Raw genomic sequence first — 27,832 nt, 5'->3', positions numbered from 1 at the left:
ACTAGACGGTGACACAGATGATACCGTCACAACTGGTGGCAAGCAGGCACTGGTTTTGAAGGAGCTCAAGGGACAGAGCTAGCTACCGGGCAGCGTTCCTATCCACAGCAACATGGAAGAGGAGTTTCACTGGAGGTTGCAGCAGTACTTGGCCCAACAGGATGGGCCTTTATCAGAGAAGGGCATACTGGACTACAGAGATGCCACTCGAAAGGGGCTGTGGTATGACGCTTTGGAGGAGGTACAGCGGCAGCGGAGAGAGAGTCTTCCCAGTGAGGAACAGAGGCTCCAGGTACTCGTGGCCCTGCGGTCACCCTTCCTAGGAGAGCAACCCTTGGCTGAGTGGGTGACAGAACTGGGGACCCTGAGTTGGAGGGAGTTGTGGCTGGACAAAGCGTACCGGGCACTAAAGTGGTATGCCACCCAGCGCAACCACTATTTGCAAGAGGGAGAGGATTATAATGGTCCGGGCTTACTGTGGGAAGCCTTTGATGAGGGCGATGACTTTGGATGCCCCACAGAATGTCGGTTCTGGGACATCCACGACATCAGGGAAACCGAGCTGGACCTTCCCCGAGCGGACGACCTTGGGCCAGACCTGATTCATCTTGTCACCATGGAGTGGGAGCTGGAGCAGAGCTACCGTCAACTGTTCAACCTAGCTCAACCACCATCCCTCAGCCCAGAGGATTGCCTGGAAATTATACCCTCTTTTGCCCAACCAACCTCAGAGGTGAGCAACCTCATAGACTTGTCCTGGGAGGACCCACAGATGGCAGGTGGAGATGGGACCGAGGTCTCTCTACCAGCCCTACAGGGATGCTGGGCCGCCTGCCCAGATCTCCAGCGGCAGTGCATATCACAGGGAGAGGAGACAACTGGTCTCTCTCCCCAGCGGCAACCTGAGTTCCAGGGGGAGGAGATGCTGGGTCCCTCTGCCCTACAGCAATCAGAGTCCTGGGGAGGAGAGGCAACCGGCCTCACCTTCCAACAGAAGCCGGAGATACCGGGAAAAGGGGAACACAAACCCCTCTACACGGGTGCAGTTGAGACTGCGGGCTCTATGCCAGTCCTACAGGGATGCTGGATGGTCGGTCCAGATCCCCAGCCATCTCCGCAGGGATACCAGGAGGAGGAGGTAAGCGAGCCCTCCCCTTCCCAGCTACTTCCCAACCGAGTTCTGGGGGCAGGGGATGAGCCTGCGATACCCACTGATCCCTCCAACCGAGTTCTGGGGGCAGGGGATGAGCCTGCGATACCCACTGATCCCTTCCCAGCAGAAGAGCTGGCATCTGGGCAGAGCGCCGCTAGCCTCTGCTCCACCGACCCCCTTGTTACAGGGCTGGCTTGCACCCCCCTCACCCCAGCAGAAGAGCTGGCATCAGAGCAGAGCGCTGCTAGCCTCTGCTCCACCGACCCCCTTGTTACAGGACTGGCTTGCACCCCCCTCACCCCAGCAGAAGAGCTGGCATCAGGGCAGAGCGCCACTAGCCTCTGCTCCACCGACCCCCTTGTTACAGGGCTGGCTTGCACCCCCCTTGCCCCAGCAGAAGTGCTGGCATCAGTGCAGAACACCGCTGGCCGCTGTTCCCCAAGTAGCCCCAGCAGTTTGCCTAGCTGCACCAGGGAGACTGAGGATGCGGAACTGTTTCACCACAACCTGGGACCTACAGACCAGTACAGTCCCTGGTTAACTATTTACCGTGGGTGGGCAACTCTGCTAATGTTTCTTTGTGGGTGGGCTTCCCGACTAATCTAGGTACTGACCGACAGGAGGTCAGATACCTGTTTAGTCTTAACCCCAAAGGGAAGATATGTGACAAACTCCCCTCTTTTGAGGTTGCCACGACTGCTTGGAAAGGACTACTTGCCAACCTCTTACCATGTGATTATGGTCCCATGTTGAATGCACCGGTTTTGTGCAGAAAACCCATAAGTACATCCAGGCCAAAGAGACTTGTACTAACTTTTGAATTCCTGGTCTAATTCGTGTCATTTTGGGATGTGTTAAATGTCTATGTGTATTGTAAAGGGTGAGACATTGTATGTTTGAGTAAGTGCTGTTTGTTCCATTGTCTCTCTGTGTGTATTGGCGATTGTCCTCTGTCCTGGAGACAACCGAGTTGTAATTGGATCGTCTCTCAGGACAGAGTGCAATGTGTATTCTCCTGCCTGTGTTGATTATGTTAACCATGGTGTCTATGTGGGTTGTAACCTTTGTGTTATGGGTTAATGTATGTTTGTTGTGGGTGTCTCCCTTGCATGGGAGCAGGGGATAAAAGCAATTGTATTTTTCAATGTGAAGCCTTCCAGTAAAGTATTTCTAGCATTCAGCTTGGGCTAATGTATAGACTTATTTGGCGATACCAGCGATACTAGCGATAATAGCGATTTATTGCTCTGTGGATTACTTGGCGGTGCTATTTCTAGGGGAGAAGGGAATACTAGACGGTGACACGGATGATACCGTCACAATATGTACCCCAAAATAGCACCAATAAATGTGTCACCTTATCCCCTAGTTTCCAAAATGTGGTCACTTTTTTTAGTTTCTTCTGTAGGGGTGCATCAGGGGGGCTTCAAATGGGACATGGCATCTAAAAATCAGTTCAGCTAAATCGGCCTTCCAAAAACCATATGGCGTTCCTTTCCTACTGCGCCCTGCCGTGTGGCCATACAGCAGTTTACGACCACATGTGGGGTGTTTCTGTAAACCGCAGAGTCAGGGTAATAAATATTAAGTTTTATTTGGCTGTTAACCCTTGCTTTGCTACTGGAAAAAAATGGATTAAAATGTAAAATCTGCCGCAAAAGTGAAATTCTGATATTTCATCTCCATTTTCAATTAATTCTTGTGGAACACCTAAAGGGTTAACAAAGTTTTTAAAATCAGTTTTAAATACCTTGAGGGGTGTAGTTTCTAAAATAGGGTAATTTTTGGGTGGTTTCTATTATGTAAGCTCCACAAAGTGACTTCAGACCTGAGCCTTCTAAGGTCCCCAAAAAATAAAATGTCATTTTCAAAATAATCCAAACATGAAGTAGACATATGGGAAATGTAAAGTAATAACTATTATATGAGGTATCACTATCTATTAGAAAATTAGAGAAATTGAAATTTGAAAATTTGAGAATTTTTCAAAATTTTTGGTAAATTTGGGATTTATTCACAAATAAAGGTGAAATATGTGGAGGGTTGAGTCTGCACTACCCGTATGTAGGTGCATATCACTATGGCGAAATACATATACAAACGGAAAATGCAAATGTGATCGCACACTACATCCAGCACTCTGCCCTGCCTCCATGCTGGATGAGACATTGGTGTACATTTTGGCCAAAGCGTAATAAGCCACTCACCGCGTCAAGGTCGTCTCATTTGAGTGGTCCCTAACACTAGTTCCTACCTGTTTATGGGCCATGACAGCCACATAAAGTCCAGGGAATGCAGGTCAGCATGCAAGCCAAGCACACTCTGCTTTTAATCCCGTCCGGTGCCATTACAGCTTTCATCGGATCCAGGGATGCAAGTACCAACATGCATGCTGAGCCCACCATATACTTCTCCTGGAGCCAAATGGCTACTGGTAGGTTCTATATAAGCAGACTCAGTTTTATACTGACTTTAAAACCAGCAAGTGTGCGATCACATTTGCATTTTCCGTTTGTATATGTATTTTGCCATAGTGATATGCACCTACATACGGGTAGTGCAGACTCAACCCCCCACATTTTTTCTTTGTAGTTTATATTGGAGGCGTGGCGATCTCCTTTGAGTCATGCACACCTGACCAGTCAATCTGTCCTGGAGGCTGGTTTTAAAGTCAGTATAAAACTGAGTCTGCTTATATAGAACCTACCAGTGGTCATTTGGCTCCAGGAGAAGTATATGGTGGGCTCAGCGTGCATGTTTGTACTTGCATCCCTGGATCCGATGAAAGCTGTAATGGCACCGGACGGGGTTAAAAGCAGAGTGTGCTTGGCTTGCATGCTGACCTGCATTCCCTGGACTTTATGTCGCTGTCATGGCCCATAAATAGGTAGGAACAAGTGTTAGGGACCACTCAAATGAGACGACCTTGACGCGGTGAGTGGCTTATTACGCTTTGGCCAAAATGTACAACAATGTCTCATCCAGCATGGAGGCAGGGCAGAGTGCTGGATGTAGTGTGCGATCACATTTGCATTTTCCGTTAAAGGTGAAATATATTGACTAAAAATTATGACTATCATGAAGTACAATGTGTCACGAGAAAACAATCTCAGAATGGCTTGGATAAGTAAAAGTGTTCCAAAGCTATTACCTCATAAAGTGCCAGATTTTCAAAAAATGGCCTGGGCAGAAGAGCGAAAACTGGCCCGGGGTAGAAGGGGGTAATAACTGACCCCTATGTGTTTACCTAATGCTATATATGTGAGATTTCAGGGTGCTGGTGGGAGGTGATGTCCACTTTAATGTGAAACGGAAAATAAAGAAGATGCAACAACAAATCTATCCAGTGCCGGAATTCCTTTTTTTTTCACTTTTTATTATGTAGACTCGATTTTGAAACAAAATATATATATTTTTTAAATGTTAAGAATCGGACTCAAAACAAATTTCAAAAAATTCACTTATCTTTAGTACAGGACTATAATTTTCAAGTTCTGTCTTTGAACATTTTAAGATAGTGATAACTATAGTCTTTCCTTGTTCCATTAGTGTAAAAAATAATGTTTTAGCAATCACAAAAGTAAATTATTTAAACACAGAACGACATAAAGTTCCTGTCCCTATTCTCATTATTTTTTCCAAAGTTTTTTCAAACTATTAAGGCACCCATACATAATAGCATAATTTGCTCAAAATGAATGATTTCAAAAAAAAAAATGTTTGTCCGATGTAATTTAACAACAAATGATCATTTTTAGACAACCAATAACAGACCGTTATCTGAAAAGATGATGGCTGTGTTTGAAAATTTCATCCATTAATCAGATAAAATGTCTTTTGTTCAAATTAAGAGGTTTTGTGGACAAAAGATTTTTCCCTGAAAGAATGTTACCAGAAAGATTTTATTTGCATTGCCCAAATCTTTTCAACTTGCATGACCAGTTTAAAAAACTATAAAGGCCATTATGGTCTAAAATGTGTATTGTTTGCTCAACTGTTGTTTAACCATCAGCCAACTTCTATCTAATGTGTATGGCCACATTTACTTCAGTCAGCCAAATTGTTAGTGATGAGATCATTAGCAATGTATTTATTGTCTCAACTTTCTCAATATCACAGCTGACTTTTATCAGTTGTGTTACGGGCAGTGAGTGTGGGCTGGTTTGATTTTGGGCTAGTCCTAAGGAAGTCTGGTTGTCACCCTTTAAACCATATACAAGGTTCTGTCTTTCTCTGCAGGGGAGCTACCAGGGTCGGTGCAAGGATTTTTGCCAACACAAGTGAAGCAACATTTTGGCACCCGCCCCCCCCTCGCAGCTCACCTGGCCCTGGTCCCGTCTGCAGCAGCTGGCTTCTCCTCTGTGTGGTCCTGGTATCTTCTCTCTGCTTCAGACAATCACTGGTTTGAGGACCGTATTTTTTGCCCTCTAAGCTGCACCGGCCCATAAGACGCACCTAGGTTTTAGAGGAGGATAATAAGAAAAACATATTTTCCATTACACCTCAGGTCAGACCAGCAATCAGACCCCAATGTTAATCAGACTTCAGACCCCCAATGCCTCAGATCAGCCCCCCATGTCAGCCATCAGCCCCCATCCATCAGCCTCCCATGTCAGCCATCATGCCCCCATGTCAGCCATCACCCCCCATGTCAGCCATCATGCCCCCATGTCAGCCATCAGCCCCCCATGTCAGCCATAAGCCCCCCATGTCAGCCATCAGCCCCCCATGTCAGCCATCATGTCCCCCATCAAGTCAGTCATCATGCCCCCCCATGTCAGCCATCAGCACATATAAAATAAAATAAATAACTTACCTCTCCTGCTCCTGAACGCCGCCGCTCCTCACCACCAGCGCTCTCTCTCTCTTCTCCCTGGTTCTCGGCTGTCAGCTGTGAAGGCTGCGCACAGCGTGAGGTCACATGGTCACATGGTGCGCAGCCCTTTACAGCAGATAGCCAAGAAGAGGACCAGGAAGCGGTGAGTAAAGATCCTTCACCGCTTTCCGGTCCTCCGGTACTAATTAAGCGCTTCCAGAATGGAAGCTTTTCATTAGTATTCGCCCCATAAGACCCAGGGGCAAAAAATACAGGGTATTTAAAAAAATATTCAAGATTCATTTTTACCCCCACCCCCGTCTCTGCGACCTAAGGCAGCCACTTGATCTGCCTTATTATAGTGCCGGGCCTGGGGCCCTACCTCTTGAAATAGTCCTGGTATAGTTGGCTGCTGACCCACTGTGGTCAGAGAAACCAGTTATAAGCACCAACAAATCAGGCAATATACATAATCAGGAAACAGGCAGAGGTCAGGGCAGGCAGAGTACATGCAAATTAAGAAACAGTCAGAACAAGATGCTTATGTTCAGTTCTGTGAACAGGCATGGGTCAGGTCAGGTGGCAGAAAGTCAGGATCCAAGAAAAACTGGTGGAGGTTGGTACACAGTTTATAGCTCTTTTGCAGGGCCTAGCAAGCAAGTTAAGCCATAAGGCATCTAAAGGATTGCTTAGGGAAATGGTGGAACAAACAGCCCAGCATATATAGGAATGCTGATGAGCTCACTAGACAAACAGATGAACAATGAGCAAAACAGAAATTACCTCTAGCAGTGCTGCATGGTGATGCTCAATGAATAGACACTAATACACACATAGAAATAGACCTAGGAGCCAGGCTACAGCCCGTAGCATGGGACATAGGAGAATGGAGGTGACTTTGGGAAGAAGCTATTTGAGTGATGCTGTGCCCATGCCCACCATGACAAGTTGTGAGAACAAAATTCCAGTAGAAATTTCCAGTAGACTATTGATATATTTTAAAATGTGTTTGCAATAGTATTAGCATTTTTCTAGATCCCAGACAAGTCCTGTCAGATACCAATGATTTTTCAGTTAATGACTATTTTCCTTGCTGTCTATTGTATGAAAGAGTTCATCATGTTTAGTTTCCCCTTCTTTACCTCCACCCACTGGGGATGAGTGAATGTGGGCAGTGCTGTAGTAATCAGCCCTGGCCACCACACAATGAAAACGGCATTGTAGTATTAACACCAGTGCCACAGCTACTGCAGAACAGTTGATTGTCAGTTGTGATGGGAGTTGGATTGCTGCTAATCTGATATTGATAACTCATCTTTCCACCTTTCTTTTCCTTCTAATATTGTATGAAATTTAAATATCTCATGAATACTTACTGGATTACAGTTTATATTGTATTTATCTTTAAAGAGTCACTGTATTTTCACACAATGTTATTTCATTTAATAGAGAATAGTGTAACTAACAAATTTATAAATCACTTTATTTAAAAAATATGTCTGCATCCACCTTAAAAAAATCTGGCCAAGTAATTTCCACTAGGGGTCTCACTTACACCTAAGTTACAGTCCATTGTCTGTTGTCATGAAAAATTGATCCCTGGTAACAGAGACTCAGAAGACGGCTGAGAGGAAGTGGGGGCATGTCAGAGCTAGCTGAGATGCTGAGCCTGATAAAACAACTGTTTCTGAACATCACATGGGCCTTCTGCTTTTCTGTAAGTGTGATTTATCCCTCCTTATCAGCTTTCTGAGATCCCTAGAAGAAAACAAACATATTGGGAAGTAGGGGATGCGAGGTCACTGCATACAGTTCTGGCAGAAGGGAGATTACCCCTGCTTCTGAGTAAAATGCATCTAGCTGTGCATCTGAAACAGGAAATAATATGACTGAATTAGACTGAAGCCCAAACATAACTCTTCCTTCACAGTTATGATTTTATAAAGAAGCACAGCCATTATGCAAACTTTTTTTTGGGGGAAAACTCAGGTTTTAAAATCACAGAATCTGGCTATGAAAACATTATGGTTTTTAATGTCTCTTAATTTTGGTTATTAGACAAACACATTAAAAAAGTGTCATAATCTCTTGGCAGATAGTTTTACGTAATCATTTCATTGTTTTTGCCAATGGGGTTGACAAACTCAGCATAAAACATCCGTGAACACCTACTTTCTGATAATTTACCAGACCACACATTTATGAGATATTTCTTGCATGGCTTCCCTAATATCTTTATTTCTCAGGCTGTATATAATGGGGTTAATCAAAGGAGTAAAGACAGTATATAGCAGGGATAGGATTTTGCTCATGGAGAGGGTTAAACCTTTTGTTGGGACAACATAAACACTGAACATAGTCCAGTAGAAGATGGAGACCACAATGAGGTGGGAGCTACAAGTGGAGAAGGCTTTCTGTCTACCAGAACTGGATGGGATCCTTAAGACTGCTAAAATAATACACATATAAGACACTACAATGATTGCGGTTGGAATGAAGACAAAAGGAATGCTTACAAAGAAAACCTCCAAGTGGATCATGAATGTGTCAGAACAAGAAAGTTCTAATAAGGGGAGCATGTCACAGAATAAATGGTCAATGATATTTGTCCCACAAAAATTTAGTTTTGTAATATTTATGATGTAAATCAAAACAATGGAAAATCCAACCAACCAACCGATTATAGACAATATCACGCAATGTAGACTTGTCATGATGGTGGAGTAACGGAGGGGATTACAGATAGCCACATATCTATCATAAGACATCAAAGTGAGAAGAAAACATTCAAATACTTCAGGGGCGCATAAAAAATACAACTGAGTGATGCAGTCAATAAAAGTAATGGTCTCTCCATTATTCAGTAGGATGTGGAGCAGGTTGGGGACAATATCTGTGATCACTAAGATGTCACTGATGGCCAGTTGTGAGATGAAGAAGTACATTGGAGTGTGAAGTTTCTTGCTGGTGGACACCAGGGTGATGATCAGGAGGTTGCCATATATTGTCCCACAATAAATCAGAAAGAAAAAACAGAAGAGGAAAATTCTAAAACATTGGTTTCCTTGAAATCCTAAAAGGAAAAACTCAGAAACCGTCTGATTCTTCTCCTGCAGATATAAAAATGTTATTAAAAAAATGCAACAAGCAGTGCAATAACAATAGAGCATTTATGTTTTAGACATAAATACTATATGTTAGAGCATTTTACTAAATATACTGTTACATACTTTCTAATTTTTTCTCTTTTTATTTCCCCTCCTTCTGGGTATTTCTATTAACCGAGACACATTATATCATATGGTTGTATGTTTGTTAAAAGCTAACAAAAAATAAAAAGAAAGTTAGAAAGCAATTACTCCTTTTTATAAAAGTAATTTACAGACATTACATATTTTTTAAGTATTTTTGTATATCCATTGTTGGCTAGAGAAATATAATAATAACCTAACATAGCCAAGGACATTATGAAGAGTTGATTAGAACTCTTAATGTTCAGACTTTCTCTTTTAAAGTCAAAATTCTAAGTAGACAATAATAACAACACATTTGTCAATTGGAGAAATCTTCTTTATTATTTAGTAGAAATTGACTGACAATACTTACATTAGACATTTCTTTATTCTTGATGGTCATTTTAAAAAAAATATGCATTTCTTATTTTTTTTTAATTCAGCACCTTAATATTAACCATAATGGCTTAACGCTCGATATTTATACACAAAACAGAAAGCTCAGAGCCAGGTAATACGCGTCTTGCCATTGTCTCCAGAGTCTTCTCTCTTTAAGTCAATTGGGGAACATAAATATAAGGCAATTAATTAACAGCTTGTTTTTAACAGTATCCAAATAAAATAATTAATTTCACAAGGGAAATAGATAGTGTGCTGTTATGAATTATAACTTAAAGGGAAACTTGTCAAAAGGTATTTGAGCTTTTAAGGGCGTATCTACATCAAAACGCCCACCTGCACACATTATTACGCCCTATAACCTGGTTTGAGAATATCATCTCTCAGAGTTCTACCCCACACAAATTGATCTCTCAATGGTATAACAGGTTGAGGACTCCCCCTACCGCTCTAACTCCAGCTTTCATTAGATTGTGGGAAAAAGATCTAAATAGACACCTCTCCCCGGAGGATACCCTCAATATTTATAACTCTTCACATAGGGCATCGAGGTGTGTAAAGATTTAGGAGAATAACTATAAAATTATCACACGATGGTACAAAACCCCTGACAAGACATGTCTTTACTCCGCTTCGGCATCAGACACATGTTGGAGATGCTCAAAGCATAGAGGTACCTTCCTCCACATATGGTGGACGTGTCCGGTATTACAGCGGTGGTGGGAGAAGATCTTTAAAACATGTAACCAGATTTGTGGGTCCAATATCACCCCAACACCAGAAGTTGCCCTCCTGAATCTTTTCCCTCGTGACCCCCCTCCTCCTAATCTAGCACTTTTTAAACATTTATTGAATGCTGCCAAATTGCTGATTCCACTACTCTGGTTATCTACCAATGTTCCTTCCATGGAACAATGGTTTCAGAAAATTGACCAGATATACCGTCTGGAAGAGTTGTCCTCGTGGGAATTGAGATCTCACCACAAATTTCTCAAGATTTGGAATCAATCCTTTAGAGGTTACTAGAGGTTACTAGACAGACTGTCTTGCAGACCTTGCAGACCCAGAGACCTTGTTTCTGTGATGTCACTATACCTAGCTCATTTTTCCCTTCCTATTACCTCCTCTTTCTTGAGTACAACAGCGTGAACTATCATGCCTGCTATGGCTGTCTTGGATGTGATCTACTGCTGTGCCATGGCACCAATGGCGAAGATTTATACCTGCCTTCTCCAGTTGTCTTCTTTATTACTGACCTGCCTCAGTGGTTATATTGCATAACATATTATGTGCTTGACAGACCTGTATTTTGTACTTGACCTGTGCATGGGCAGTGGAGACTTGTAATTTCCTCCATTGTTCTATCCTTGTAATGTATTGACTTGCTCAATAAAATTAGTTTAAAAAAAAAGGTATTTGAGCTTCATATTGATACTTTTTTCTTTTTTCTTTTTTTTTATATTTAATCCTAACCACTTCCAGACTGGGCCATTTACCCCCTTCCTGACCAGGCCTAATTTTACTAATCTGACATGTGTGACTTTATGTGGTAATAACTTTGGAATGCTTTTTCTTATCCAAGCTATTCAGAGATTGTTTTCTCTTGACACATTGTACTTCATGACAGTGGTAAATTTGAGTCAATATATTTCATTTCAAGTTTACAAAAAATTAAAAAAATTCACTGTTTTCTAAATTTGAATCTCTCTGCTTTTAAGACAGATGATGCCTCATAAAATATTCATTAATTAACATTCCCCATATGTCTACTTTATGTGGGCATGTTTTTGGTAATGTAATTTTATTTTTTAGGACGTTAGAAGGTTTAGAATTTTTGAAGCAATTTTTTAAATTTTTTAGACTTTTTTAAGGACCAGTTCAGGTCTAAAGTCACTTTGTGGAGCTTACATAGTGGAAGCCCCCCATAAATGACCACATTGTAGAAACTAAACCTCTCAAATTACTCAAAACTGATTTTACAAACTTTGTTAACCCTTTAGGTGTTCCACAAGAATTAAAGGAAAATGGAGATGAAATTTCTAAATTTAACTTTTTTGGCAGATTTTCCATTTCAATCCATTTTTTTCTTTAACACATCGAGAGTTAACAGCCAAACAAAACTTACAATTTATTACTCTAATTCTGCGGTTTACATAAACACACCACATGTGGCCATAAACTGATGTAAGGGCACACTGCAGGGTCTAGAAGTAAAGGAGCGCCATTTGGTTTTTGGAAGGCAAATTTTAATGGACTGATTTTTAGATGCCATGTCCTATTTGAAGCCCCCATGATGCACCCTTACAGTAGAAACTCGCAAAAAGTGAACCCATTTTGGAAACTATGGGATAAGGTGCCAGTTTTATTGGTACTATTTTGGGGTACATAAACATTGTTTGTTTGATTGATTCATTTTTACATAAAAAAGCATTTTTGAAAAAAAATATGTTTTTGTGTCCATTTTCTGAACGCAATATTTATTTATTATTTTCTGCCGATCGTCTTGTGCAGGGGCTCGTTTTTTGCAGGAAGAGTTGACATTTTTATTGGTACCATTTTTGGGTACATATGCTTTTTTGATCATTTATTATTACACTTTATGCAGCAAGGTGACCAAAAAATTGGTGGTTTTAGCACAGTTTTTATTTGCTTATTTTTACAGCGTCCATCTGAGAGGTTAGGTCATGTGACATTTTTATAGAGCAGATAGTTACAGATGTGGCAATACCTAATATGTATACTTTTTATTATTTATTTAAGTTTTACACAATAATAGCATTTAAAAAAAAAAAAAAAGATGTTTTAGTGTCTCCATAGTCCGAGAGCCATAGCTTATTTTTTTTTGACCGATTGTCTTAGTTAGGGTCTCATTTTTTGCGGGATGAGGGGACTGTTTGATTGGTACTATTTTGGGGGGAATACACTCTTTTGATCACTTGGTGTTGCACTTTATGTGATGTTAGGTGACAAAAAATAGCATTTTTAACACTGTTTTTATTTTTATTTTTACGGTGTTCATCTGAGGGGTAAGTTCATGTGATATTTTTATAGAGTAGGTTGTTATGGATGTGGCAATGCCTAATATGTTAACTTTTTTAATTTATTTCACTGTAACACAATAATAGCATTATTAAAACAAAAAAAAAGAGGTTTTAATGTCTTCAGGTTCTAAGAGCTATAGTTTTTTTTATATTTTGAGCGATTTTCTTATGTTGGGGCTCATTTTTTGCGGGATGAGGTGACGGTTTTATTGGCACAATTTTTTGATCACTTGGTGTTGCACTTTTCGTGATGTAAGGTAAAAAAAATTGCTTTTTTGACACAGTTTTTATTTATATGGTGTTTATCGGACGGGGTGGATCATGTGATATATTTATAGAGCCGGTCATCACGGAAGCGACAATGCCAAATATATCAATTTTATATATTTTTTTCTATTTTTAACATTTTTTTTTATTACTTACAATTTATTTTTATTTTTTATGTGAAGCCTTTTTTTATTTTTTAGAAATCACTTTATTTTTTATTTTTTATTTTACACTTTTCGTCCCCCATAAGGTCATACAAGACCTCTGGGGGACATTTAAATAAAAAAATATATATTTTTCGCTATTGATTTTATCTGTAACTGGGGCTGACATAGGGCTGATCGAGGTCTATGGAAGATCCGACAGTTCCTGCACTCACCCGGCCCCGGGGATCACATGACCACCCGGCCGGTACAGGAAGCACATAGCATTTCCTGATCTGCATACACAGCACTCGTTGAGCGCTGTGTTTACAGCGATCTAGAAGGCAGGGACAAAAGTGAACTGTCCCTGCCTTCTCTCTGGGGTGCCCTTCTGTCACTGACAGTGGGCTACCTGCTCGGCAGCTGCACAATTAGTGTGCAGCTGCCATCTCTGAATGGACATTTCAGAACGTACATTCAGAGATAGAGATCCACTACCCGGACGTTTATAGTCAACGGGCAGACGGGAGGTGGTTAACCATTTTTTCTATTTTACTCACTGTTTTAACATGAATTCTGAGACTCGGAAAAAATAGACTTAAAGTGGTTGTGTAGCCTGTTTGTATTGATGACCTCTCCTTTTTTTTTTTTATTAATTAGTTTTTATTTTATATCCAAAAACTTGAAACTTTGACATACATGATGTTACACAGGTACAATACATATCCACAAATTTGGTAAATTTTTCTATCATGAATGCAAGATTAATATCCAAAAAAAAAAGAACTTATTTAATCTCATTCCCCCATCCCACCCCCCACCCTCATTGTCGTTGTCTCGGAGCACATCCACGGCGAACCAGGCCTTATGACCATGTCGACCAAGTTCTATCCCATCTAATTTTCGGGCTCTTATTATAGATAGCAGATTTCTCATATTTCTTCACTTTGTCAACAAGTTGATGCCATTCAGATACCATCAGGGGGCTATTTGAGCCCCAGTTCCTAGCAATTACTACCCTGGCCAGCATAAGTAACTTCATCCAGAACATATTTTCCCGTCCCTGCTCATCAAATAAGGAAGCACCTAAGACAGCAGTAATTATATCTACATCATAATTATATGGGGAGCATCTCTGGAGCTCAGAGAAAACATTGGTCCAGAAATCCTGAATCACCGGACATAACCAGACAAGATGTATAAAATCTGCACGTCGGGCCGGGCACCTACGACATCTATCTGAAACCTCCTTGTAAAACCGAGAGAGAGAGAGGGGCGTGTAGTATAGGCGGTGTAGAATCCTAAACTGAATTAACCTGTGGTTCCCAGATATAAGTTTTCTGAATATTCCTGTAGATTAATTCCCATTTTAGTGTTTTATTATTTCCAATATCTTGATCCCATTTCACTTCACTTCTAAACTTATTAATTTTACCCATTTCCCCTCTCAATTTACTATAAATTAGTGAGATAGACATACAATTCTGGTATGAATTGAAACACCAATCCATAAAATCATATGATTTAACCGTAAACACCTCTTTATCTTTAGTGCACCTAAAAGCATGTTTAGCCTGAAAGTATTTATACTTATCTAATATTTTAATATATCTGTTCCCAAATATATCCTCTAAGGTCCTAATATCACCATTATATATCATTTGCTCAACCCTAGTTATTCCCTTCCTTTCCCAGAATTCAATATCATCCATCTTATTAAATTCATTAAAGTGCACATTATACCATAGGGGGGTAAATTAAAATATAAGCGTAATTCCCAAAATAACTTTAAGTGAGTTCCAAACACGTTGCATAGAGTGTGATATGATAATTTTTTTTCCCCCTTCTCCCATATAGCCCGTTTCTAAAATGCTGAATGTATTCCGCTGGGGTCCTCTATAATTTCTAATGAATTGGGGGAATATATTGAAAGGGGCAGAGAGATACCACTGTATTTGAGAGGCTAGATAACAGCCCCGCAAGCATTCTCCTCTACTAGCCATAAATAATTCTATTTAATACGTTCTCTTTTCCTGCCCCAGATTAGATCGTTGAACAATCTCTCCAAAGCTTTGAAGTGTGTATCTTCAATCCATATCGGGCAAGGGGTCAGTTGGTATAATATCTGTGGGCATGTCCGCACAACCTCACACTTTTTTATTACTAGGAGAATTGGTGAGTGGTCTGAAATCGTATGTGGCTCATTTTTCATGCGGACAATCCTTTTAATAAAGTCACATGTTGAAAAGGCCAGGTCTATCCTGGAAAGAGCAGTACAGGAACGACTGAAACAAGAGTATACTCTTGCATTGCCATACAAATGTCGCCAAATATCTATTAGGGCCATTTCTTGGCATATGTTGAATAATGACGATATTCCTCCTGTTCCCGACCCGCTCCGACATCCCGAGGAGATCCTGTCCAATCCACGGTCCATAACATCATTAAAATCTCCTAGTAATATAATTGGACATTCATCTCTTTGACTTACAAAGTCGAAGAGTTGAGAGATGACGTACAGAGAGAAAGGGGGAGGGATGTAAACAAATGCCAAAATACAAATAGTCTGGGACCATCTACAGTGGAGAAACACAAACCTGCCCTCTTTGTCCAATAGGTTCATAGGTTATTTTATTATGTATATACACACTGAGCCCCCGAGAGAAAGAAAAAAAGCAAGAGTGATACTCAGCTTGTGCCCATTTTTTTTTCATGCACAAAACTTTCTCAGATGTCAGGTGAGTTTCGAATAGACCCACAATCGCGGGAAGATGTTTACTAATTATGTCAGAGACAATCACTCTTTTAGTTCTGTCCCCCAGACCACAGACATTCCATACAAAAAGTCTTTCTGTCATTATATTGTGGCTATCCTGCCTCCAGGTCAATCCCTGGAGGACCAGCCTCCCAGGACTGTCCACCATAGATATGCCCCGAGACAACGAAACCCCTCTCCCCCATCCCCCCACCCCCCCTTCCTGATCATCAGAGAGTGGCATCCCTCCCTGATAACCTCTTCCTATTCGCACTCCCCCCCTTCCCCATCCTCGCCGCTCATTCCCACTCCATAGTTAGTTGACAATACCCTCTTGCTCCATCCACGACACTAATCCGTCCAATTTGGGGAAGATGACTAGGGATGAGCGAACCCGAACTGTATAATTTTGGGGTGTCCGTGACACGGACCCGAAACCGAACATTTTCGTAAAAGGTTCGGTGTTCGGCGCTTTCTTGGCGCTTTTTGAAAGGCTGCAAAGCAGCCAATCAACAAGCGTCATACTGCTTGCCCCAAGAGGCCATCACAGCCATGCCTACTATTGGCATGGCTGTGATTGGCCAGTGCAGCATGTGACCCAGCCTCTATATAAGCTTGGGTCACGTAGCGCTGCACGTCACTCTGCTGATACAAGTGTAGGGAGAGGTTGCAGCTGCGACGTTAGGGCGAGATTAGGCAGATTAACTCCTCCAAAAGACTTCATTCAGTGATCGATCTACAGCTGAGGATCATTGAACTGCTTCTATTCAATTGCTCAGTGTTTTTAGGCTGCCCAGAGCGTTTTTCAGTCACTTTTTTCTGGGGTGATCGGCGGCCATTTAGTGGCTTGTGGTGCGCCAGCACAAGCTACCACCAAGTGCATTTAACCATCAATAGTGTGGTTATTTTTTGCTATATCCTACATCAGGGTCAAGCTTTCATCAAGTGCATTTAACCATCAATAGTGTGGTTATTTTTTGGCCATATACTACATCAGGTGCAGGCTGAGCCTGTGTCACCCAAGTGCATTTAACCACCTCAGCCCCCAGTGCTTAAACACCCTTAATGACCAGGCCACTTTTTACACTTCTGACCTACACTATTTTAACCGTTTATTGCTCGGTCATGCAACTTACCACCCAAATGAATTTTACCTCCTTTTCTTCTCACTAATAGAGCTTTTATTTGGTGGTATTTCATTGCTGCTGACATTTTTACTTTTTTTGTTATTAATCGAAATTTAATGAAATGTATTTTTCACTTTCAGTTGTAAAATTTTGCAAAAAAAACGACATCCATATATAAATTTTGCTCTAAATTTATTGTTCTACATGTCTTTGATAAAAAAAAAATGTTTGGGTAAAAAAAAAAAATGGTTTGGGTAAAAGTTATAGTGTTTACAAACTATGGTACAAAAATGTGAATTTCCGCTTTTTGAAGCAGCTCTGACTTTCTGAGCACCTGTCATGTTTCCTGAGGTTCTACAATGCCCAGACAGTAAAAACACCCCACAAATGACCCCATTTCGGAAAGTAGACACCCTAAGGTATTCGCTGATGGGCATAGTGAGTTCATAGAACTTTTTATTTTTTGTCACAAGTTAGCGGAAAATGATGATTTTTTATTTATTTTATTTTTTATTACAAAGTCTCATATTCCACTAACTTGTGACAAAAAATAAAAACTTCTATGAACTCACTATGCCCATCAGCGAATACCTTGGGGTGTCTTCTTTCCAAAATGGGGTCACTTGTGGGGTAGTTATACTGCCCTGGCATTCTAGGGGCCCAAATGTGTGGTAAGTAGTTTGAAATCAAAATCTGTAAAAAATGGCCGGTGAAATCCGAAAGGTGCTCTTTGGAATGTGGGCCCCTTTGCCCACCTAGGCTGCAAAAAAGTGTCACACATGTGGTATCTCCGTACTCAGGAGAAGTTTGGCAATGTGTTTTGGGGTGTCATTTTACATATACCCATGCTAGGTGAGAGAAATATCTCGGCAAAAGACAACTTTTCCCATTTTTATACAAAGTTGGCATTTGACCAAGATATTTCTCTCACCCAGCATGGGTATATGTAAAATGACACCCCAAAACACATTGCCCAACTTCTCCTGAGTACGGCGATACCAGATGTGTGACACTTTTTTGCAGCCTAGATGCGCAAAGGGGCCCACATTTCTTTTATGAGGGCATTTTTAGACATTTGGATCCCAGACTTCTTCTCACGCTTTAGGGCCCCTAGAATGCCAGGGCAGTATAAATACCCCACATGTGACCCCATTTTGGAAAGAAGACACCCCAAGGTATTCAATAAAGGGCATAGCGAGTTCATAGAATTTATTTTTTTTTGGCACAAGTTAGCGGAAATTGATATAGATTTTTTTTTTCTCACAAAGTCTCCCTTTCCGCTATCTTGGGACAAAAATTTAAATCTTTCATGGACTCAACATGCCCCTCACGGAATACCTTGGGGTGTCTTCTTTCCGAAATGGGGTCACATGTGGGGTATTTATACTGCCCTGGCATTCTAGGGGCCCTAAAGCGTGAGAAGAAGTCTGGAATATAAATGTCAAAATTTTTTTACGCATTTGGATTCCGTGAGGGGTATGGTGAGTTCATGTGAGATTTTATTTTTTGACACAAGTTAGTGGAATATGAGACTTTGTAAGAAAAAAAAATAATAATTTCCGCTAACTTGGGCCAAAAAAATGTCTGAATGGAGCCTTACAGGGGGGTGATCAATGACAGGGGGGTGATCAGGGAGTCTATATGGGGTGATCACCCCCCTGTCATTGATCACCCCCCTATAAGGCTCCATTCAGATGTCCGTATGTGTTTTGCGGATCCGATCCATGTATCAGTGGATCCGTCAAAATCATACGGACATCTAAATGCAGCATTACAGGGGGGTGATCAATGACAGGGGGGTAATCAATGACAGGGGGGTGATCAGGGAGTCTATATGGGGGGATCACCCCCCTGTCATTGATCACCACCCTATAAGGCTCCATTCAGATGTCCGTATGTGTTTTGCGGATCCGATCCATGTATCAGTGGATCCGTAAAAATCATACGGACATCTGAATGCAGCCTTACAGGGGGGTGATCAATGACATGGGGGTGATCAATGACAGGGGGGTGATCAGGGAGTCTATATGGGGTGATCACCCCCCTGTAAGGCTCCATTCAGATGTCTGTATGTGTTTTGCGGATCCGATCCATGTATCAGTGGATCCGTAAAAATCATACGGACATCTGAATGCAGCCTTACGGGGGGTTGATCAATGACAGGGGGGTGATCAATGACAGGGGGGTGATCAGGGAGTCTATATGGGGTGATCACCCCCCTGTAAGGCTCCATTCAGATGTCCGTATGTGTTTTGCGGATCCGATCCATGTATCAGTGGATCCGTAAAAATCATACGGATATCTGAATGCAGCCTTACAGGGGGGTGATCAATGGCAGGGGGGTAATCAATGACAGGGGGGTGACCAGGGAGTCTATAAGGGGTGATCACCCCCCTGTCATTGATCACCCCCCTATAAGGCTCCATTCAGATGTCCGTATGTGTTTTGCGGATCCGATCCATGTATCAGTGGATCCGTAAAAATCATACGGACATCTGAATGCAGCCTTACGGGGGGTTGATCAATGACAGGGGGGTGATCAATGACAGGGGGGTGATCAGGGAGTCTATATGGGGTGATCACCCCCCTGTAAGGCTCCATTCAGATGTCCGTATGTGTTTTGCGGATCCGATCCATGTATCAGTGGATCCGTAAAAATCATACGGATATCTGAATGCAGCCTTACAGGGGGGTGATCAATGACAGGGGGGTGATCAATGACAGGGGGGTGATCAGGGAGTCCATATGGGGTGATCACCCCCGTCATTGATCACCCCCCTGTAAGGCTCCATTCAGACGTCCCTATGCGTTTTGCGGATCCGATTTATGTATCAGTGGATCCGTAAAAATCATACGGACCTCTGAATAGAGCCTTACAGGGGGGTGATCAATGACAGGGGGGTGATCAGGGAGTCTATATGGGGTGATCAGGGGTGATCAGGGGTGATCAGTGGTTCATAAGGGGTTAATAAGTGACGGGGGGGTGTATTGTAGTGTAGTGGTGTTTGGTGCTACTTTACTAAGCTGCCTGTGTCCTCTGGTGGTCGATCCAAACAAAAGGGACCACCAGAGGACCAGGTAGCAGGTAAATTAGACGCTGTTATCATAACAGCGTCTAATATACCTGTTAGGGGTTAAAAAAATCACATCTCTAGCCTGCCAGCGAACGATCGTCGCTGGCAGGCTGGAGATCCACTCGCTTACCTTCCGATCCTGTGAACGCGCGCGCCTGTGTGCGCGCGTTCACAGGAAATCTCGCGTCTCGCGAGATGACGCACGGATGCGTCCAGGAGGAATGAATCAACCCCCTTCCGGACGCATCCGTGCGTTAGGCGGTCCGGAGGTGGTTAACCATCAATAGTGTGGTTATTTTTTGCTATATCCTACATCAGGGTCAAGCTTTCATCAAGTGCATTAAACCATCAATAGTGTGTTTATTTTTTGGCCATATACTACATCAGGGGCAAGTTAAGCCTGTCACCCAGCGCCTAAAAAATAGGCCTGACATTTCTATTCCTCCAAATCAGTACAGTTTTAGCTGGTCAAGTTATTTGTAGTGACCGTAAAAGCACAGTTTTTGTCCTGGGTTGAAAAACAATTCCCAAATTTGCAATTCTCAAAATTAGTGGTTTCTGCTATATCAGGCCTACTTTAAATCTATCCCTAAAAGGGTATATTAGATTCAAGGTGCTGATAGGGTCATTCTGAAAAACTTAACACACACTCTACCGTGCAGATACAAGTCTAATTCTGTGATTAAACCTATACCTGTCACCCAGCGCGTAAAAAATAGGCCTCACATTTATATTCAGCTAAATCTGTCATTACTGGTATGCCTATATTAGTGTAATACGGTACCTAAATAGATAGCCAGATAGTGTTAGGTGTCTGTAAAAAATAATATTTTTCTTATTGTGGTGAACGGTAACAATGAGGAAAACATGTAGTAAGGGACGCGGACGCTGACGTGGACATGGTCGTGGTGGTGTTAGTGGACCCTCTGGTGCTGGGAGAGGACGTGGCCGTTCTGCCACAGCCACACGTCCTAGTGTACCAACTACCTCAGGTCCCGGTAGCCGCCAGAATTTACAGGGATATTTGGTGGGGCCCAATGCCGTTCTAAGGATGGTAAGGCCTGAGCAGGTACAGGCATTAGTCAATTGGGTGGCCAACAGTGGATCCAGCACGTTCACATTATCTCCCACCCAGTCTTCTGCAGAAAGCGCACAGATGGCGCATGAAAACCAAGCCCATCAGTCTGTCACATCACCCCCATGCATATCAGGGAAACTGTCTGAGCCTCAAGTTATGCAGCAGTCTCTTATGCTGTTTGAAGACTCTGCTGGCAGGGTTTCCCAAGGGCATCCACCTAGCCCTTCCCCAGGGGTGGAAGAGATAGAATGCACTAACGCACAACCACTTATGTTTCCTGATGATGAGGACATGGGAATACCACATCAGCACGTCTCTGATGATGACGAAACACAGGTGCCAACTGCTGCGTCTTTCTGCAGTGTGCAGACTGAACAGGAGGTCAGGGATCAAGACTGGGTGGAAGACGATGCAGGGGACGATGAGGTCCTAGACCCCACATCGAATAAAGGTCGTGCCACTGACTTTCACAGTTCAGAGGAAGTGGTGAGACCGAGCCAACAGCGTAGCAAAAGAGGGAGCAGTGGGCAAAATCAGAACACCCGCCGCCAAGAGACTACGCCTGCTACTGACCGCCGCCATCTGGGACCGAGCACCCCAAAGGCAGCTTCAAGGAGTTCCCTGGCATGGCACTTCTTCAAACAATGTGCTGACGACAAGACCCGAGTGGTTTGCACGCTGTGCCATCGGAGCCTGAAGAGAGGCATTAACGTTCTGAACCTTAGCACAACCTGCATGACCAGGCACCTGCATGCAAAGCATGAACTGCAGTGGAGTAAACACCTTAAAAACAAGGAAGTCACTCAGGCTCCCCCTGCTACCTCTTCTGCTGCTGCCGCCTCGGCCTCTTCTGCTGCTGCCGCCGCCTCGGCCTCTTCCTCCGCCTCTGGAGGGACGTTGGCACTTGCCGCCCAGCAAACATGGGATGTACCACCAACACCACTCCTACTCAGCTTCCTCCTCCTCTTCTTCCACCTGCTCATCCAGTCAGCCACACACCTTCACTACCAACTTCAGCACAGCCCGGGGTAAACGTCAGCAGGCCATTCTGAAACTCATATGTTTGGGGGACAGGCCCCACACCGCACAGGAGTTGTGGGGGGGTATAGAACAACAGACCGACGAGTGGTTGCTGCCGGTGAGCCTCAAGCCCGGCCTGGTGGTGTGCGATAATAGGCGAAATCTCGTTGCAGCTCTGGGACTAGCCGGTTTGACGCACATCCCTTGCCTGGCGCAAGTGCTGAATTTGGTGGTGCAGAAGTTCATTTGCAACTACCCCGACATGTCAGAGCTGCTGCATAAAGTGTGGGCTGTCTGTTCGCGCTTCCGGCGTTCACACCCTGCCGCTGCTCACCTGTCTGCGCTACAGCGTAACTTCGGCCTTCCCGCTCACCACCTCATATGCGACGTGCCCACCAGGTTGAACTCCACTTTGCACATGCTGGACAGGCTGTGCGAGCAGCAGCAGGCCATAGTGGAGTTTCAGCTGCAGCACGCACGGGTCAGTCGCACTGCGGATCAGACACACTTCACCACCAATGACTGGGCCTCCATGCGAGACCTGTGTGCTCTGTTGCGCTGTTTCGAGTACTCCACCAACATGGCCAGTGGCGATGACGCCGTTATCAGCGTTACAATACCACTTCTATGTCTCCTTGAGAAAACACTTAGGGCGATAATGGAAGAAGAGGTGGCCCAGGAGGAAGAGGAGGAAGAGGGGTCATTTTTAGCACTTTCAGGCCAGTCTCTTCGATGTGACTCAGAGGGAGTTTTTTTGCAACAGCAGAGGCCAGGTACAAATGTGGCCAGACAGGGCCAAATACTGGAGGACGAGGAGGACGAGGATGAGGAAGAGGTGGAGGTGGAGGAGGATGAGGATGAAGCAGGTTCCCAGCGGGCTGGCACCCAACGCAGCTTGGGCCCATCACTGGTGCGTGGCTGGGGGGAAACACAGGACGATGACGATACGCCTCCCACAGAGGACATCTTGTCCTTACCTCTGGGCAGCCTGGCACACATGAGCGACTACATGCTGCAGTGCCTGCGCAACGACAGCAGAGTTGCCCACATTTTAACGTGTGCGGACTACTGGGTTGCCACCCTGCTGGATCCCCGGTACAAAGACAATGTGCCCACCTTACTTCCTACACTGGAGCGTGATAGGAAGATGCGCGAGTACAAGCGCACGTTGGTAGACGCGCTACTGAGAGCATTCCCAAATGTCACAGGGGAACCAGTGGAAGCCCAAGGCGAAGGCAGAGGAGGAGCAAGAGGTCGCCAACGCAGCTGTGTCACGGCCAGCTCCTCTGAGGGCAGGGTTAGCATGGCAGAGATGTGGAAAAGTTTTGTTACCACGCCACAGCTAACTGCACCACCACCTGATACGGAACGTGTTAGCAGGAGGCAACATTTCAATAACATGGTGGAACAGTACCTGTGCACACCCCTCCACGTACTGACTGATGGTTCGGCCCCATTCAACTTCTGGGTCTCCAAATTGTCCACGTGGCCAGAGCTAGCCTTTTATGCCTTGGAGGTGCTGGCCTGCCCGGCAGCCAGCGTTTTGTCTGAACGTGTATTCAGCACGGCAGGGGGCGTCATTACAGACAAACGCAGCCGCCTGTCTACAACCAATGTGGACAAGCTGACGTTCATAAAAATGAACCAGGCATGGATCCCACAGGACCTGTCTATCCCTTGTGCAGATTAGACATTAACTAGCTCCCCTTAACAATATATTATTGTACTCCAGGGCACTTCCTCATTCAATCCTATTTTTATTTTCATTTTACAATTATATTGCGGGGCAACCCAAAGTTGAATGAACCTCTCCTCTGTCTGGGTGCCGGGGCCTAAATATGTGACAGTGGCCTGTTCCAGTGGTGGGTGACGTGAAGCCTGATTCTCTGCTATAACATGAAGACTGATTCTGTGCTGACATTAAGCCAGATTCTCTGTTACGGGACCTCTCTCCTCTGCCTGGGTGCCTAAGCCTAAATATGTGACAGTGGCCTGTTCCAGTGGTGGGTGACGTGAAGCCTGATTCTCTGCTATGACATGAAGACTGATTCTCTGCTGACATGAAGCCAGATTCTCTGTTACGGGACCTCTCTCCTCTGCCTGGGTGCCTGGGCCTAAATATGTGACAGTGGCCTGTTCCAGTGGTGGGTGACGTGAAGCCTGATTCTCTGCTATGACATGAAGACTGATTCTCTGCTGACATGAAGCCAGATTCTCTGTTACGGGACCTCTCTCCTCTGCCTGGGTGCCTGGGCCTAAATATGTGACAGTGGCCTTTTCCAGTGGTGGGTGACGTAAAGCCTGATTCTCTGCTATGACATGAAGACTGATTCTCTGCTTACATGAAGCCAGATTCTCTGTTACGGGACCTCTCTCCTCTGCCTGGGTGCCTGGGCCTAAATATGTGACAGTGGCCTGTTCCAGTGGTGGGTGACGTGAAGCCTGATTCTCTGCTATGACATGAAGACTGATTCTGTGCTGACATGAAGCCAGATTCTCTGTTACGGGACCTCTCTCCTCTGTCTGGGTGCCGGGGCCTAAATATGTGACAGTGGCCTGTTCCAGTGGTGGGTGACGTGAAGCCTGATTCTCTGCTATGACATGAAGACTGATTCTCTGCTGACATGAAGCCAAATTCTCTCTAACGGGACCTCTCTCCTCTGTCTGGGTGCCGGGGCCTAAATATGTGACAGTGGCCTGTTCCAGTGGTGGGTGACGTGAAGCCTGATTTTCTGCTTTGACATGAAGCCAGATTCTCTGCTGACGTGAAGCCAGATTCTCTGCTATGGGACCTCTGTCCAATTGATATTGGTTAATTTTTTTTTTTTTTTAAATTCATTTCCCTATCCACATTTGTTTGCAGGGAATTTACCTTCATGTTGCTGCCTTTTGCAGCACTCTAGCCCTTTCCTGGGCTGTTTTACAGCCTTTTTAGTGCCGAAAAGTTCGGGTCCCCATTGACTTCAATGGGGTTCGGGTTCGGGACGAAGTCCGGGTCGTGTTCGGATCCAGAACCCGAACATTTCCGGGAAGTTCGGCCGAACTTCTCGAACCCGAACATCCAGGTGTTCGCTCAACTCTAAACATGACCCCTCCTTAATATCCGAACAGTGGGGATTCAACACCTGACACCCTCGCCGACTAGCTGCTTGAAAAGGAAGGGCTGCTCCATGTGAGTGCCTCTTCCTGTTCATTATGCTGCCCATCGTCATGGAAATGCAGTGTAATCACAAGTACTTGCTACATTCACTTGAGTATACCACCGCTGAAAAGGAAGATGACATAGCGTAATGAAGAGAAAGAAACGCTCGCACAGAGCGATACTTCCTGAGGAGAAATCATCAATATAAACAGGCTGCACAACTCCTTTAACACGACTTAGATGCATAAAAGCTTACAAAACAATAATAAAAGATATATACAAAAGATAACATACAGATTAAGGTAAGCAACAGTCACCAAAGCCATGAACAAATGAACAAGCTCCCAATCAAACTAGTGCCCAACATGGCACCTGGTTCTTCCACTTTAACTCATTTCAACCCTTCTCAAAATAAAAACAAATTGTAATGCCTGTAGACAGGGACAGACATGGACAGTGGGCCCTGACCAAGAACCCAGTCTGCTTTCCCTACCTACTTGCAGTACAAACCCTAAGAAGCAAGACGGCAACTGGTCGACAGTCCATATGCTACTAAGGTGAAGAGACAGACAAACACTTAGAGACAAACAACATAAAGGCAGAGCGGTACGTAAATGGGCCATAACCAGTCAGGCAATGCAGTACCAAACAAGAGAAAGAGCGTGGTCAACAGACAAGACAAAGTAATTTGTGATGAATTACTTTGTCACAAAGTGCATTTTTTTGCAAGTAGCTGGTGCAATGACAGGGAATGGCAATAGCGCCGCCCCCGTCAGTGAACCCCACAGATGTCGCATTCATCACTGTTTGCAGCATCTGAGATTAATATTAAAGAATTTTAATGGTTGCTAATAAAAAAAAAATATTAATAATTGTACTTAACTCATTTGAGCACGAAAAGGAGTGGTGACCTCATACATCACCACGCGCAAGGTTTTGCATGGAATCTTCAAGCAAAATTGCTGCAGCAAATGGATAAGTATGAAGGTACAGGTAGCAGCTCTGGGACTAGCCGGTTTAACGCACATCCCTTGCCTGGCGCATTTGCTGAATTTGGTGGTGCAGAAATTCCTTAAAAATCCCCCGATATGTCAGAGCTGCTGAATAAAGTACGGTCTGTTTGTCAGCGCTGCAGCGTGACTTCAACCTTCCCGCTCACCGCCTCATATGCGATGTGCCCACAAGGTGGAACTCCACCTTGCATATGCTGGCCAGACTGTGCGAGCAGCAGCAGGCCATAGTGGAGTTTCAGCTGCAGCACGCACGGGTGAGTAGCTCAGCAGAACAGCACCTCTTCATCACCAATGAGTGGGTCTCCGTGCGAGACCTGTGTGCCTTGTTGCGCTGTTTCGAGTACTCCACCAACATGGCCAGTGTCGATGATGCCGTTATCAGCGTTACTATCCCACTTCTCTGCCTCATTGAAAAAAATGCTTCCGGTGATGATGGAAGAGGATGTTCCGCCGAGTTGGTCACATTCTAACTTGTTCTGATTACTGGGTGGCCACGCTGCTGGATCCCCATTACAAGGACAACGTACCGTCCTTAATTCCGTCACTGGAGTGTGATCGTAAGATGCGCAAGGACAAGCGCACCCTGGTAGACGCGCTGCTGGTGGCATTCCCACCTGAAATCCGGGGCACAGTGGAAGCACAAGGCGAAGGCAGAGGATGAGGAAGAGGTCGTCAACGCAGCTGGGGCACCGCCAGCACCTCAGAAGGCAGGATTAGCATGGCTGAAATGTGGAAAAGCTTTATCAGCACGCCACAACAACCGGGCACCACCAGCTGATATGGAACGTCTTAGCAGGAGGCAGCATTTCAGCAACATGGTGGAGCAGTATGTGTGCACATGCCTAAACGTACTGAATGATGTGTCTGCCCCCTTCAACTTCTAGGTCTCCAAATTGGGCACATGGCCTGAGCTTGCCCTTTACGCCTTGGAGGTGCTGGCCTGCCCTGCAGCCAGTGTATTGTCTGAACGTGTATTTAGCACGGCAGGAGGGGCGTCATCACAGACAAGCGCAGCCGCCTGTCCACAGCCAATGTGGACAAGCTCACGTTCATTAAAATTAACCAGGCCTGGATCTCACGGTACTTGTCTGTACCTTGTGCAGAATAGACATGTGTACAGGCCTTACCCAGCCATTGTTATACTGCAGTGCAATTGCTCATTGTTGTATTTTTGATATTTCCCACTATTTTGGGGTGTACCCTAATTAAAAAAATTAATTAATTAATTAAACCAAAAAATAGTGTTGGCTACCTCGTCCTCCTCCACCGCCGCCTCCACCTACGCCACTACGTCCACTGCCTCCTCCACCTCCTACTCCATATGGACCTCCACCTCATTTATCAAGATTATTATTTTAATTTTTTACGTATTTTATTTTATTTTAGGTCATTTCACTAGTTTGTCTGATACATTGTTTGGTTATGTATTTAAAATATTTGGCTGTGATATACCCCTGCTCTACATTGTGGACAATGAAATACATTTCAATAATTTGTCTGTTACATTGTCGGGAAAAATTCACCAACTTTTGGCTGTGATATACCCCTGTTCTACCTATTGGACAGAGAAA

The 27,832-nt window shown here is 44.0% G+C and overlaps 1 protein-coding gene across 1 annotated transcript in view; it reads right to left on the bottom strand.

The window, feature by feature from the left end:
• Nucleotides 1-8,152: 8,152 nt before the first annotated feature.
• LOC120989901 (olfactory receptor 11L1-like) overlaps nucleotides 8,153-27,832 on the bottom strand; it is a 58,224-nt gene continuing 38,544 nt past the window's right edge. The window contains exon 2 of the mRNA XM_040418323.1: nucleotides 8,153-9,079. Coding sequence (XP_040274257.1) covers nucleotides 8,153-9,079 — 927 coding nt within the window. The remainder of the gene's footprint in view (nucleotides 9,080-27,832) is intronic.

This window comes from Bufo bufo, chromosome 1 (assembly GCF_905171765.1).
Source record: "Bufo bufo chromosome 1, aBufBuf1.1, whole genome shotgun sequence".
Lineage (NCBI taxonomy): Eukaryota > Metazoa > Chordata > Amphibia > Anura > Bufonidae > Bufo > Bufo bufo.
This window is presented reverse-complemented; position numbering and strand designations above follow the sequence as displayed.